Here is a 13,418-nt window from a genome sequence, read left to right on the forward strand (position 1 = left end):
AAGATAAATAACAAAATATGGTAACCCAATTACATGCAACCGTTCAGGCAATTAAGCAACCCTTTCGGCAACTCCGAACGGAGGAATTGCGCTTAGAGTTTCACTTACACTTGCAGTTGCACATATTTTTCTCTCGTGTGATAGAGGCATTATGTGATGACTTCAACGGTCTCAGAATCTTAAAAGTCTAGGCATGGTATAACAGTTGGGTCATGAAGTGCAGAGGTGATGTCATTACAACCACCAATAATTGGCCCTTGATCAAAATCAGAGTAGTGTAGTGTGCACATTTGTCTGTCTTCGGATCATCTTTCAAGATAAATCCCAGACTGTGGCTAATAATCTATTAATGTTTCTCTCGTGTGTTAGAAACAATCAAACCAAATCCATACTGTGATAAGCTTTTAAAATTTAAGTGTTCAACCATACAATATGTATAGAAAGAATTTCATTGTAGGGCAATCGCATTGGTAATCAATTATCTGAAGAAAATTACAATGAGTAGGTCCTCTGAATATTTCTCATTCATGTTGGAAAATCTAACATCAGATAATCTTGGCTATATTTCATTTTGAAAATAATTAATCAGAAAATAAATTTAAAATTTAGTAAGTATTTATAACCAAGTTTTTTTTAAAGGATATTAATAATCTATAATCAAGTAAATAAAAGAGTCTTTGTTCTTTTCTTATCATTATTTTAACCATTTATTGAAGTAAATATGGTACATTTAAAGCATTCATCTTAAACTCTTTGCTCCTATAATATATATATAATAATAATAATCATAATAATTTATATGTAAAATTATAATTGTATAAAATTGATTGATCATTATTTATGCTATCAAATAAGATAATTGTGTTGATTAAGTGTAATTTATAATAAATTTTTATTTCAAAATTAATAAAATTATTCTAATACAATCTAAATTTTAAATATTGAAGTAGAAATTAAATTAAGTCATATTTTTTTTAACATTTTGTATGCTGATGTTTAGAAAAAATACTTGGAACAATTGATTTTATATTGTTTTGTGCATCTCATTTTCCTTAGATCTCGAATTACAAAAAGCTGTTGAGCAATTAGCTTTTGAAGTGGTTCAGCTTACGTCTTTACAAATGGAGTCATTTACTGATGCTAAAAGTCTCCAACGTACTGTGGAAAAATCAACCAAGGATAAAGAATTATTGGAAATTCAAAAGCTTAGACAGGTGATTATACAAAATGTCTTTCTTTCTATTTTGTCTTCTATGCAATAAAACAGGATAACTCAAACACTTTTTAACTCCCAATGTTAAGTTTGCATTATTTCTTATTCATTTGATGGATAGAAGTTCAAAAATTTTAGTCATTGGTCCAAAGGACCAGGTACTAAAAGACATTATTACATATCTCTGTTTGATTTTATTTTTAAAAAAAAAATTTAAAAAATTAATTTAAATTAAAAATTACAATACAAAGTATATGTTATGTCACAATTATGAAAAATGAAAAGTAATGATGAAATTTTGCTGATGCAATTCAACAAAATAGAATTTTCAAACTAAAGTAATTAAAGAAAAACACTGGATAGGCCACCCCATTAGATACACTGCACATACCAAGTTTTAATGCTTTAAATCATAAACACTGTGGCATATCTCCACAAAATTTAGTTAGTTCTTTTAGGTACCCACGGTTAATTTTTTTTTAAATTTCCTTTTTGATATCTTTTTTCTTCTTTTTTGCTCAAGGCCCTATAAAGCATGAGGTCCAGTGCAGAAACACCAATTGCATATGTCTAAGGAATGAAGTATTAAAATATACCTGTTTATTCTATGCAGTTTTCATTATGAAGAAATAGCTGTTTTAAAGTTAATTATGATTTATGTAATAACCCTACTAGTATTATTTAATGCAGTTTTTTTCTTCAGGATTTGTTAATTTCTCAAATCGAAAATAACAGATTTAACTTGGAAGACAAGATAAATTTCTACAGAACTCAATGGGGCATCAAAAGAGAAGAAGCATCTGAATTAAGAAAGGAATTGAATTCAGCAAATGTAGAAATGGAGGTTAGCAATTTTATTATTTAAGTAATATTTTATATCAAGATTATTTTATTATTTTATTTTAAAGCTGTTAAAAAAGCACCAGAATGCTTTTTTTATGCTATTTTATTTTATTTATGTCTGTCTTAATTAAATACCTACTATTTACTGAATTTTATGTTCTCACTGTTCTCTTTTTAATAATAAGATTTTTAATTTTAATTTTTTTTTAAACGTTTTTATTGAAAGTATGTACTTTTATTTTAGTAAGAATGTTCAAATATTTGTTTCAGTAGTATATTTCAAAGTGAGGATTAAGAGATTAAGTGTATATAATTTTTTGTCTGGTAACAAATAAATAAAGGTATTTTGTAAAAGTACATTAAAGGTACAAAAAGTTTATTTCTGAAGTATCTATTAATACTGTCCGTTATGTCTAAAACTCTTTATATTGATGAAATGTACAAGTTTGAATAGACGATCCATGTTTAGGTGGTGTGATCATATTGTCTGAATTAGATCAACGTTATGAGGTTTTCTTATCACTGCTATTGCTTATTGAATTTTTGTGAAAAGGAAAAGAATTTGTGATTGAATTATTTAATATTTGTAAAATTACCCCAATGCTGAATTGTTAGTATTTTTAAAAATATGAATAAAATTGAGGATTAATAATGCTATTGAATTCCACCTAAGTGGAAATATCTCTGTAATATAAATATTTTTAGGAAAAGTTTAATCGATTTTTTAATATTAAAGTTTTCATTTGAAGTTCGAACAATTCTTTTGGGAAATGTATATATAGTTTAAAGTTAAAACTTCATCAAATTGAAGGTGCTCAAACTACAGCTTATTTATTTCCATTGGTGTAAGGACCTCATCAGACTACCTAAATTTTTTAATTAAATGTTCTATATAAGATGTATGAATGGCAAATGTTATTAATTAATTAATTTATTTTTGAAGGTGCATTATTTCTGTTTTGTCGCCAGAATCAAGAATATACTCTGTAATATTAGACTCATTTTTTCTTCAAATTCATCGAAAAACAGTCAGAGAATTTTTTATTTTATAACATCAGAGAATATTTTATTTTTCTATTTGAAAAGTGACCCTAAATTTCTGTTATAATGAATGTTCAAATATTGTATGTCTCTTAATTTTTTCTCTCGATTTGTTAATGTATATTTATCATAAGTAGATTACAATTTATTATGTTGCAGATTGCTTCAGAATTCAGGTGATTTATTTTTGATATTTAATTGAGGATAATTTATTTATTTATTTCAGTATTATATGGATCCTGATGTCAAATTTTATGTGTTGTTTTGATATTTTATGAGAATTAGAACTATTATAAGTTTATATTTTCTGTGAACTTAAAAGTTGATAACTTAAATTTTTTTTCAGACAATACATTTTGAAAAACAACAAATAGTTCATCAGTGGAAACAAAGTTTAGCTGCCTTAGAAAAGCAAGACCGAGTTTTAGCAGAAATCAGAGAATCAGCTAGGTCTGTATTTATTTGCCTAACACATTTATTTGAACTTACTGTTATTAAAGCTTAAGCAACATGAAAAGAGACAGACATTTTGATACTGTAATCAAACACCTTTTTCAGTGACAAAATACAGAATAAAAGAGAGAAACAGAGAGATGCTTAAGAAATTGCTAACCAGTTAAAATAAGAAGAAAAAAAAGCTTGAAAAGGATGCTAAAAAAGTTAACTAAATTGTTAGGATTTTACAAAATACTTTAGATCATTTAGGTTATTGGTTGAGGAACATTCTTCAACTGTTTTAACACATTGCAGACCGGCAGCTTTTCTGTGGAACAGATGTGGAAGTTAAACAATATAAATAAACTCTAAAGAATTTTGTTTATTATTCAACTCTTAATCGTTCTTTTTCATATAATAAAAAGTATAACAATCACCTACGTGTAATGGTACACCACAAGTTTTGCAAATATATCAAGTTTCATAAAGTTATAATAAATTGGTAGAGAATTAAATAGTAAAACTTGAAAAGTAAGGAAAATTACGCCCACTTTTTAAAATAGTCACCACGAGATCACTGCTAACATGATTGCTATAACTCGTGACCGCTCACCAACGCTTGGCCATGAAAACATGAGTTAACTTGTGACCACTCAGCAATGTGTTAATAGAAGAAAGCTCCAACTTATAATCAGAAGTTGAGCAATGCAGAGGATGATGGAAGATTGTTTATGAACTTCATTTTATACATCTCTGCCATGTTAAGTTAAAATTTAAGTGTATGTTTGGTTTGTCAAATTATATGCTAGGCCACAGTGATAAGAAATATAGTAAATTACCTGGTTATTGATATCAGCAATAGGACCTTTAACAGGGTTCCTACACGATCAGGAAAACCTGCAAAAGTCAGGCTATTCTAAAATTAAACTAAAAAGTCAGGATTTTTCTTACATTTTCATAAAGTTAGGAAAATAAAAAAAAAAACTATAGTGCATTCAAAGACTGATAGGCAAAAATAAAGTTTCAAGGAAAAATTCTGTAATTCAAAATATGTAATTTCCTCATAATAACATTCCTCTTTCCCTGGTAGAACCTGTCCTGTTAGCAATTTTCCTCCTGTCTATCCAATGATAAAGAATTTTCGATAGGGTTGCTAGGTTTATTGCTCTTTGTGTGAATAACTGGTTTACAGACAATAGTAGCTGAAACAACAGCAGAAAAATCAAAAAAGGAATTTTTACTGTTTTGTGATACTGCCAAAAAAAAAAAAAAAAAACGAAGAGCAAAAGAGTTTCTTAGAGTTTAATCCACAGCAAAAGAGATTAGATAACTTTTTTTCGAAATATTTGCACGGAGAAAAAAAAATTTAAAACTTGTGGGAGGTTATAAAAATTGTTCTTATCCTCTCTCCTGGTAACGCAACAGTCAAAGGGGGGTTTTCAATCAATAAAAGCTTATTGGTTGAAGACTCCATTTTTTCGCAAAAGTGTGTGTATGATTATGTTTCATTTATAAATGAAATTAAAAACATAGACATTAATGAAAAAATGCTAGATGCTGTAAAAGGATCTAGAACAAGATGGAGACATGCATTAGAAGCCCCCCCCCCCAAAAAAAAAGAAAAACGAAAGAATAAAAAAGCTTAAATTTCTAGAAAGCGAATAAAAGAAAAGATAGATGATTTGAAATTAAGAAAATCTAAATTGACAAAAACTGCTGCAACAGAACTGGATGTTCTTGATTCAGAAATTGTCAAACAGCAAAATATGTTGAAAAATATTATATAGCATAGGAGCCCCTGAGTTTCTCCGGAAGCTTACAGTATTACAGAAATAAATTTAAAAATACTGGGAAAAAAATATTTTTGATTTTATTTTTCTCACAAGTTGCATAATATTTCTATCTGAATTTTTATTTGTATCTAATTAACTTTTCTTCACTTCTTTCCCCTTTATATTTCAATATTATCTTTCAAAAGAAAAGTCAGTTTTAAGTGAAATTGTGAATTTTAAAAATTAATATTTTAATGTAACAAATATTCTAGTACGTTTTAAGAGTAAATATTATTTGAGGATACTGATACATATCTCGCAGATTTGATTAACCCTTTATATCCTGACGACACTCATGCATTTGATTCCACTTAAAATTAAATTAAATAATATTTCCATAATCCAGCAGATTTTCTTGATCTTTTTATTTAAATAGTTTTCGTATCCAACTACAAAAACACACTAAAAGTTTAATCTAATCATGATAATTAAAAATATGTTTCACAAGTTTTCTGAAAATATAATTTGGGATATAAAGTGCTATTACGCAATTCCACTTTAATATATAAGTGTTTATCCTATTCAATCTATGATACTTATGACTAAGTAGCATATTATTACTAATTGAAACTGCAATGTTAAAAGTTCTGTTGGAGTGGGAAACGGCGGGTCAGGAATTTTATTGTAAAAGGTCAGGAAAAACCTGCAAAAGTCAGGATATTGTTTTCTCAAAATAGTGTAGCAACCCTGTTTAAGGTTGGGGAATTTAGTTAGTTTACTGGGGAGAAAATGGTGTTAAACTCATTTTATTCGATATATTTAGCAATTTTGGAATAAAAAGGTTAAGCAAAATAAAATAGATTTCAGAGCGTTAGAAAGGAATTCAATATTAACAGAGTCATTAATTTAATTATTGAAACTTTTAAAAATATGACATGATTCCCAGAAATTAAGAATAGTATTGAAGTGCCTTGTTGAATGATTTTAGCAGAAAAAAAAATTGAAACCTATGATTGGAATTCCTGTCATATAGAGTGATGGTAAATCATGGAGTCTTCATTTTGCTTATGTTGGTTGTGTACTTTTAGTCATAGTTTAATTGTATGTCTAGTCGTTCAACGTATGCAAGGCCATACTCATTGTAGATTGCAAGAAATTGGATCATTGTAGAGGGAAAAAAACAATGGCTTAACTTTTTATGTGACATTTTCTGCTTTTTTAATACTATATAAGCTTATATACATATAAAGTTTATTTTTTTCTTTACTTGAACTCATTGTTTTGTCTTTTTTTATAAATATTGTTCACTGTTCATAGGCATTTTGAAGAAGATTCTAGAACTCTTAATATGGACATTATAGCATACAAAAAACTATTAAGAAAAGAACTCGAACGAAATGAGCAACTAGTTTTGCAGTTGCAATTTAGGGAATCAGATATAGGAAATGTTCAAAGAGATCTCAATGAGATAGTTGAGCGTGAAAATGATCTTGCGGAAAATGTATCTGTTTTGGATCAAACCGTAGAAATATCAGAACAAGAACTAAAAATTCTATTGGATGCAAGTATATTATTTATTCTTGGCACTAGCACAGTCTTAAGGCACGGCACAATATAATATAAGGATCATATATATATATGTTGGGATTAATTTTATCTTTTTATATATTTTTTGAAATTAAATATATGTCTTTTATAATATTATTTTACTATATTTTTTTCATACGATAAAATATTTTTTTTAAGTAAGATAGTAGTCAGCTATTGGGAAATATGGGGAAACTCTGCAGCTATATTGTCTTAAAAGAGTATGTTAAATATAGTCTCTGATTTTTGCACAACTTTAAAATACTCACTTTTTTTGTTGTAATAAGAATGTTTATATTGTTGTGAATGTTGAATATTGCAAAACTAGGCTTTAAAAAGCCACCATGAGTAATATTTATATTAACTCAAATTACCGAATAGTTAAAGCTGTCATGTTTGTTTTAAAAAACCCTAAACTTTTATTTGCCAATGGAAAATTTATTACTTTTTGTAATATTTCTTTTACAAAATGATATGAAGCTTATTTAATGTATTTTATTTTGTTGCGTTCTACGATGTTATTTTTTAAAAAAATAAGTCTTATTTTTAGTTACATTAAAAAAGGCTTTTTCTTATTTAATGCAAATCAAATGTTCAAAAAAGTTTGAAATCATAATTTCAATTGAATTTAATGATTACGGTGACATATTCACAGGAATTTATCTTTCGTTTATTGAATAAATTGTTTTTATATTTATGTGTGCCCTTATTTTTTAGAGTAAAAGTGTGAAAGAGAAGGATCTTGAGGCAAAGGAAAAAGAACTTCAAAAAATATATGCTTCTCAAACTAATCTGGAAAAGAAACACATGGATATGTTACATGAAAAAATGACTATTACAAAGGCATCTAAATATACTGAAAAACTAATCAAGGATACCAGAAATTTTATTCACTTGAATGTAAGTTTTTACAATATTCATTAGTGTTCATTTCTATGTTATGATTTTTAATTGTGAAAATAATTAAAAAATATTTTTTAAAAGTTTATTTTCTTAGATCACATTATTGTTTAATTTTTTTAAAAAAAAAATCCAATGCCATGGGTTTATTTAACTTTTGCTAAATTTAAAATAATAATATTCTGATTGTTATCATGCTCATTAGTATCTACTTAGCATATATTGTACAATTTTTTTATTTATACTTTTTGTTTTACTCTTTGTACTTAAAATTCTCATCTGAAGATCACATTTATTAACTTCCTCATCTTAGTAACAATGCGACATGCAACAATGCTACTCTTTTTTTATTCACTCAACAGTTAAATAGTATCTATAACTCATAACTGTATATTATTGAAATGGAGTTGAACTCGTTTATGAAGAGCATGAAGGGACCACAATATTAACTCGTTATAATCGAGTGCTCGTAAAAAAACATGCTAGCGAAAAAAATCGTAAAAGTTCATATGTACTTATTCAATTATATTTGTACTGTTTTTTATTATTTTTCATTTCTGTGCAGAACAAACAAAAGTTAGTTAATTGCTTAAAATTCTCTTATTACCTCTTTGTTGTGTTATTGTCTGAATAAGATTCGTATCCCCAAAAAACATTGTTATTTGCATGCTTGCAATCAGAAAAAGTTTAAAAGTTTTTCTGCTCATTCAAAAGTGATTGTGTACGTCAGGTTGAATTAGCATGAAATACCTCACATCCGTTGCTGTCAGCATTGCTTTCATTATTTTTTCATCTGTTTGAATTTCAATTTTAGTTACAATATCCTCAGAACTAGGTATGTATATTGAAAGTGATAGCATTAGCGTTAATAGCTATGTAACTTTAAATATTTTCTCAACTTATTTTCAAATTTTCAGAATCTGCAACTTTTTTCTCAGTCACAAAATAACTCATGTTTGTGCATTAAAAGCGAGCTGTGCTCATTCAAAATTAAAATTTTACCAATTATGTACTTCTTTTGTTGTGGTTAAATCTTGCTTCATATTAAATCAGGACTCATTTTAAGCGAGTTTGACTGTATTATTATTATAATAATCTTCTGGTGCATGGGAAAAGCAAGATTTGTGGATATTATGGTAAAGGTGGGGGAAATCACCCAACCTTAACATGCTTATTCTATTTGCAAAAGCTATATTAAAGTTTAAAAGATAAACAGATTTCATTATAACCTATTGGGTCTTTAGACCTCATACTTTTCACTTTATTTTGGTTGTGGTTTTGTATTAAATAATGCATTATGGATTAAGATACAATCTTTCTTTTTTTTTATGCTATATAAACTACGGCTGTTTAACGATGGTTATAAAATAAAATAAAAAACTCAAGCTGCTTATATTTTAGGAATATCATAATTTATTTTTGTTAATTCTGATTTTTACTAAATTTAAAATAAAATAAAAAAAAACCTTTTTACAAAATTATAAAATAAAATGAACTCAAGTTCCTTATCATATTTTAGGAATATCATACTTTATTTTTGTTAATTCTGATTTCTGTTAAATTTCGAATTAAAACTATACTTTCCTTTTTCTACCTAAATCATTTTATTGAATTTCAGGAAGAAAAAGGTGCTAAGAAGGAAAATGAAAGAGAGAAACTCTTGTTGAAACTTGACAATCTGAGAACTTATATTAGTAATATGGAAAATAAATTAGAGGAACTGTTACAGGAAAGAAAAGAAAGAGCTCTTTTGTTGGACAAGAGTGAAGAAAGTGCCTTAAAGAGCCAAGAGAAAATTGACGTGAAGCGTGGTGAAATTCGTGAGCTTGATAACAAACTGAAAGAAATGATTAGTGAAGCTGGTGTAATTTTTTAAAATTTTTTTTATGATTTTCAGTAGATAAATGAAAAACTATATAATATGTACTAATGCTGTATGAAAATCTAATTATTTAGTTAATTTTTCCTCTTTTATTATCTTTTTTTTTCTAGTATAATTTTTATCTAATGGAGGAAGGGAAAATTTCTGACACAAATATCTTTAAAAGTTACAGACCAATTTTAACGAAATTTCTTTATTTGTTGTAATTGATTTAAGATCTTGTAAAGCATACTTTAATATCTCAGTAACACATTTCTAATAGTTATCATTATATTTTCTATAATTAAAAAGACTTCTTCTTCTTCAGGAGCGCAACAGCCCTTTGCAGGCCTTGGCTGCCTCAACAGCACGCCTTCTCCAGCTCCCTCTGTCCATGGCAACTCCCCTCCAGTTCTTAAGTTTTAGGACTTTGAGGTCGTTTTCGGTGTCTTTGAGCCATCGAGTAGGTGGTCTACCTCTAGAGCGGGACCCCTGAGGGTTCTTGAAGGTGGCAATTTTTACAGGACTATCTTCAGAGCCTCTCCATATATGGCTGAGCCATCTTAGTCAGTTGCTTCGGATTATCTGCATAATTTGAGGATGTTTATAGAGCCCATAAAGTTCAAAGTTGTACCATGTTCGCCAACATCCCCCCTCTGGTATAGCACCAAAGATAGTTCTAAGTATCTTTCTTTCAAACGTTTCTATCAGGCGTTGGACGTCAAGGTTTAAAGTCCAGGTTTCGTTTCCGTATAGCAAGACAGGCAGAATGAGTGTCTTATATAATTTTAGTTTTGTTTTTCGGCTAATAAAATTCGATCTTAGTTGACTTTTAATTACTTTTGACTTTTAATTAATTAGTTGACGTTGAATTAAAAAGACATTCATTCAAAATAAAAGAAAATTAAATAAAAGAGATGTATACAACTTTTAAAATGTTTATGCCAGATTTTCACCTTTTTCTCTATAGTTAACTTTAATATTTAAAAATAAGTAGGAGAACTTGATTAAAAAGCTAAGAAAAATTTAGAATATCCACTTGTAAGGAAAATCCATTTTTTTAAATCAAATAATGTCTCTTGAAATTCACAGTAACAATAATTAGCCATTTCAGATAAAAGTTTGTAATTTATCATAAGTTATAGTTTACTTTCAGTAAAAGCTCCATTGGAACATAATTAAATTTCCTGATCTATATTTAAAAAAAAAAAGAATTTGAATGTTAACAGTAAATCTAAAAGGTCGTGGATTTTCATGGTTCAAATTTTTTCTTGTGTGTAACTATATGAGCAGTTCAACTTAATATTTAATAGGCTAGTATTAATTTATTTTTTTTAAATTTTAGCTTTTTGTGTAAATTAATTTTGGTTCCTTATTAATGTTTGGTCATGATGGTTGTGATGACATGGTTATATGCAGAGATTAGATAAACTGAAAAACTTTCTTTACACATTGATAAACTCTTGTAACTAGTAACTCTTGTAATCCTAAAAGTGCTGATTTAAATATTGTTAATATCATCATTATTTACCTTTCCTCATCTTTCTTCATTAATGTGAAACTAATATTTTATTTATTTACAAATGTTTCAGGGCCAAGAACTTGGACCATATGAAAGAGAACTGGCAAACCTAAGAAAAGAAATAACTATTGCAGAGCAAGGAAAGAGAAATTTGGAAGAAGAATATTTACGATGCCAGCAGCAGTTATTTGTTTTAAATAAACAAAGTTCAATTAAGTCAGAGGAAAATGAATTTTACAGTAAAAAAATTGCTATATTAGAAGGCAAGAAAATACAGTTAGAAGGTTAGTTCCTCTTTTAATAAACATATTTATTGTCAACAGCTTGTGCCAACAAGCAATTGATTTTATATTGGGAATTGATGCTTATTTTATGAAATTTGACATCATTAATTCAAAAACTTAATTGATTATCCGTGATCTAAAGGTTGATATCTGACACAATTATTTTACTTGAAATTTTTTTTTCTTTTTTGTAAAGAATGGACTGAATATTTAATTTTTAAATATTCAATCAATTCTCTGTAATATATTATTGAATAGTTGCATACAGTCCCTTGATATCAATATACATACTTATACAGTATATTGATATATTTTTACAATATTTTGTAATATTTATCATTCCATAAAAATAATGGTTTTAAAATTGGTTTTGTTTGAAAAAAATGTAACTATTTATTTAACGATTTAACTACAATGCATTGTTGATATGCATACAAAATTTATATTTAACCCTTATATCGAGAAATCTTTCTAATGTTACTTTTGACATAGAGCAAAGTTATTTTTAAGTGACTAGTAATATTAGGTAAATAAATGAAGTAATAAATTACAAATAAAAATGAAATTTATAAAATAATTTGAACAGTGATCGGAAAAGCTATATTATTTTTGTAGTTTACTACAATTTTGTTACAAATATGGCTAATTATAACTACTTTTTTTTAAATGTAGTGACTACAAACTACTTTGGAACTACAGTAGCTACTGCAAAGAGACAAACTTTTCTGGAGAACTTAATTTAAACCTATGTTCCAAATAGTTTTGAATAGGAAATTTCCTTCCATTAAATACAAGAAAATAATTTAGAAATAATTATCCATGTTTACATGAGCAAATTTGTTATTCCAAATTTTTTTTTCGAATTTGTTAATTAAAACCTTCAATTTTTTTATGTCTTATCAACAGTGAATATTTAATTTAAGAAATGTGAAATTATCAAATACTTGCAATTTTGAAATTGTTCAATGCTCTTTTATATTTTATTTAAAATTGTTCAATGCTGTTTTATTCTTTAAGAAATTAAATACATCAAAAATGTGTTCCTTTTCTTTAGAAATAGCATCAATGTTTAACAAGTGTGCATTCACATTTGAAAGTGTGATCCTGATTAATTAACTATTTTTCGTGATGGCATAATAATTTCCTAAATATTAGTTATATGTGATTTTAAATACATAATTTCTCTCAATGCTCAGCATCAGTCATAGGGTCATTTTTGTTGCATTTATTGATGGACTCGCAAACCCATCAAATTTATTTGTACCCATTAAATTTGAAAAATCAGCTGCATTAGAACCATGTTTCTTTTTTAAACTAACATTAATAGTAGTTCCCAGGAATCACTACAACTACTTTTTTTCTGTATCATACATCTAATTATGCTACTTTTTTAAAAATATAGCACACTACACAACAAACTACGAAAAAAGTATACTACTTCAGCAATTTCACTGCTTGTAGTTCACTACTCCCGATCACTAAATTTGAATTATCATAATAATACCAAGCTCAATAGCTTGTAAACAAAAAAAAGGGAAAGTTAAAAATACAAAGAAAACATGGAGAAATTATTTAAATATTTTAATGAGAGAAAAAGTTATAAAATTAAATATAAAAAAAATTTCAAAATTTTTTAAAAAAAAGTTGGAAAGCAAAATAAAGGAAAAGATATATCCTCATCACAGCTCATACAATTATGTCCTCAAAAGAGATTACTTTTATAGCATCGTATTAATATAACCAAAGCAAAATGTATCAATACGATAGAAAAATATATCATTACAATTATAGTAATAAATATTAGAAAGCACTCTTTTTTGCGGATATAATTATGTGAGTTTATTACAAGATTTTATCTTTTCCTTATTTTATTTTTCAACTATTTTTATTTTAATTTTTATTCAATTTTTTTAAAAATTTTTTAATATTTTTAAAGTTATTTTATGGGTTCTATGTACTT

General features: G+C 27.0%; 1 protein-coding gene across 1 annotated transcript in view; it reads left to right on the plus strand.

The window, feature by feature from the left end:
• Positions 1-13,418, plus strand: part of LOC107439827 (coiled-coil domain-containing protein 40) — a 40,591-nt gene that overhangs the window by 15,292 nt on the left and 11,881 nt on the right. Inside the window, exons 7-13 of the mRNA XM_016052544.3 lie at positions 1,057-1,214; positions 1,917-2,057; positions 3,444-3,547; positions 6,622-6,865; positions 7,609-7,791; positions 9,410-9,655; positions 11,245-11,458. Of these exons, the coding sequence (XP_015908030.1) occupies positions 1,057-1,214; positions 1,917-2,057; positions 3,444-3,547; positions 6,622-6,865; positions 7,609-7,791; positions 9,410-9,655; positions 11,245-11,458 (1,290 nt within the window). The remainder of the gene's footprint in view (positions 1-1,056; positions 1,215-1,916; positions 2,058-3,443; positions 3,548-6,621; positions 6,866-7,608; positions 7,792-9,409; positions 9,656-11,244; positions 11,459-13,418) is intronic.

The sequence above is a fragment of the Parasteatoda tepidariorum genome, chromosome 10 (genome assembly GCF_043381705.1).
Source record: "Parasteatoda tepidariorum isolate YZ-2023 chromosome 10, CAS_Ptep_4.0, whole genome shotgun sequence".
Lineage (NCBI taxonomy): Eukaryota > Metazoa > Arthropoda > Arachnida > Araneae > Theridiidae > Parasteatoda > Parasteatoda tepidariorum.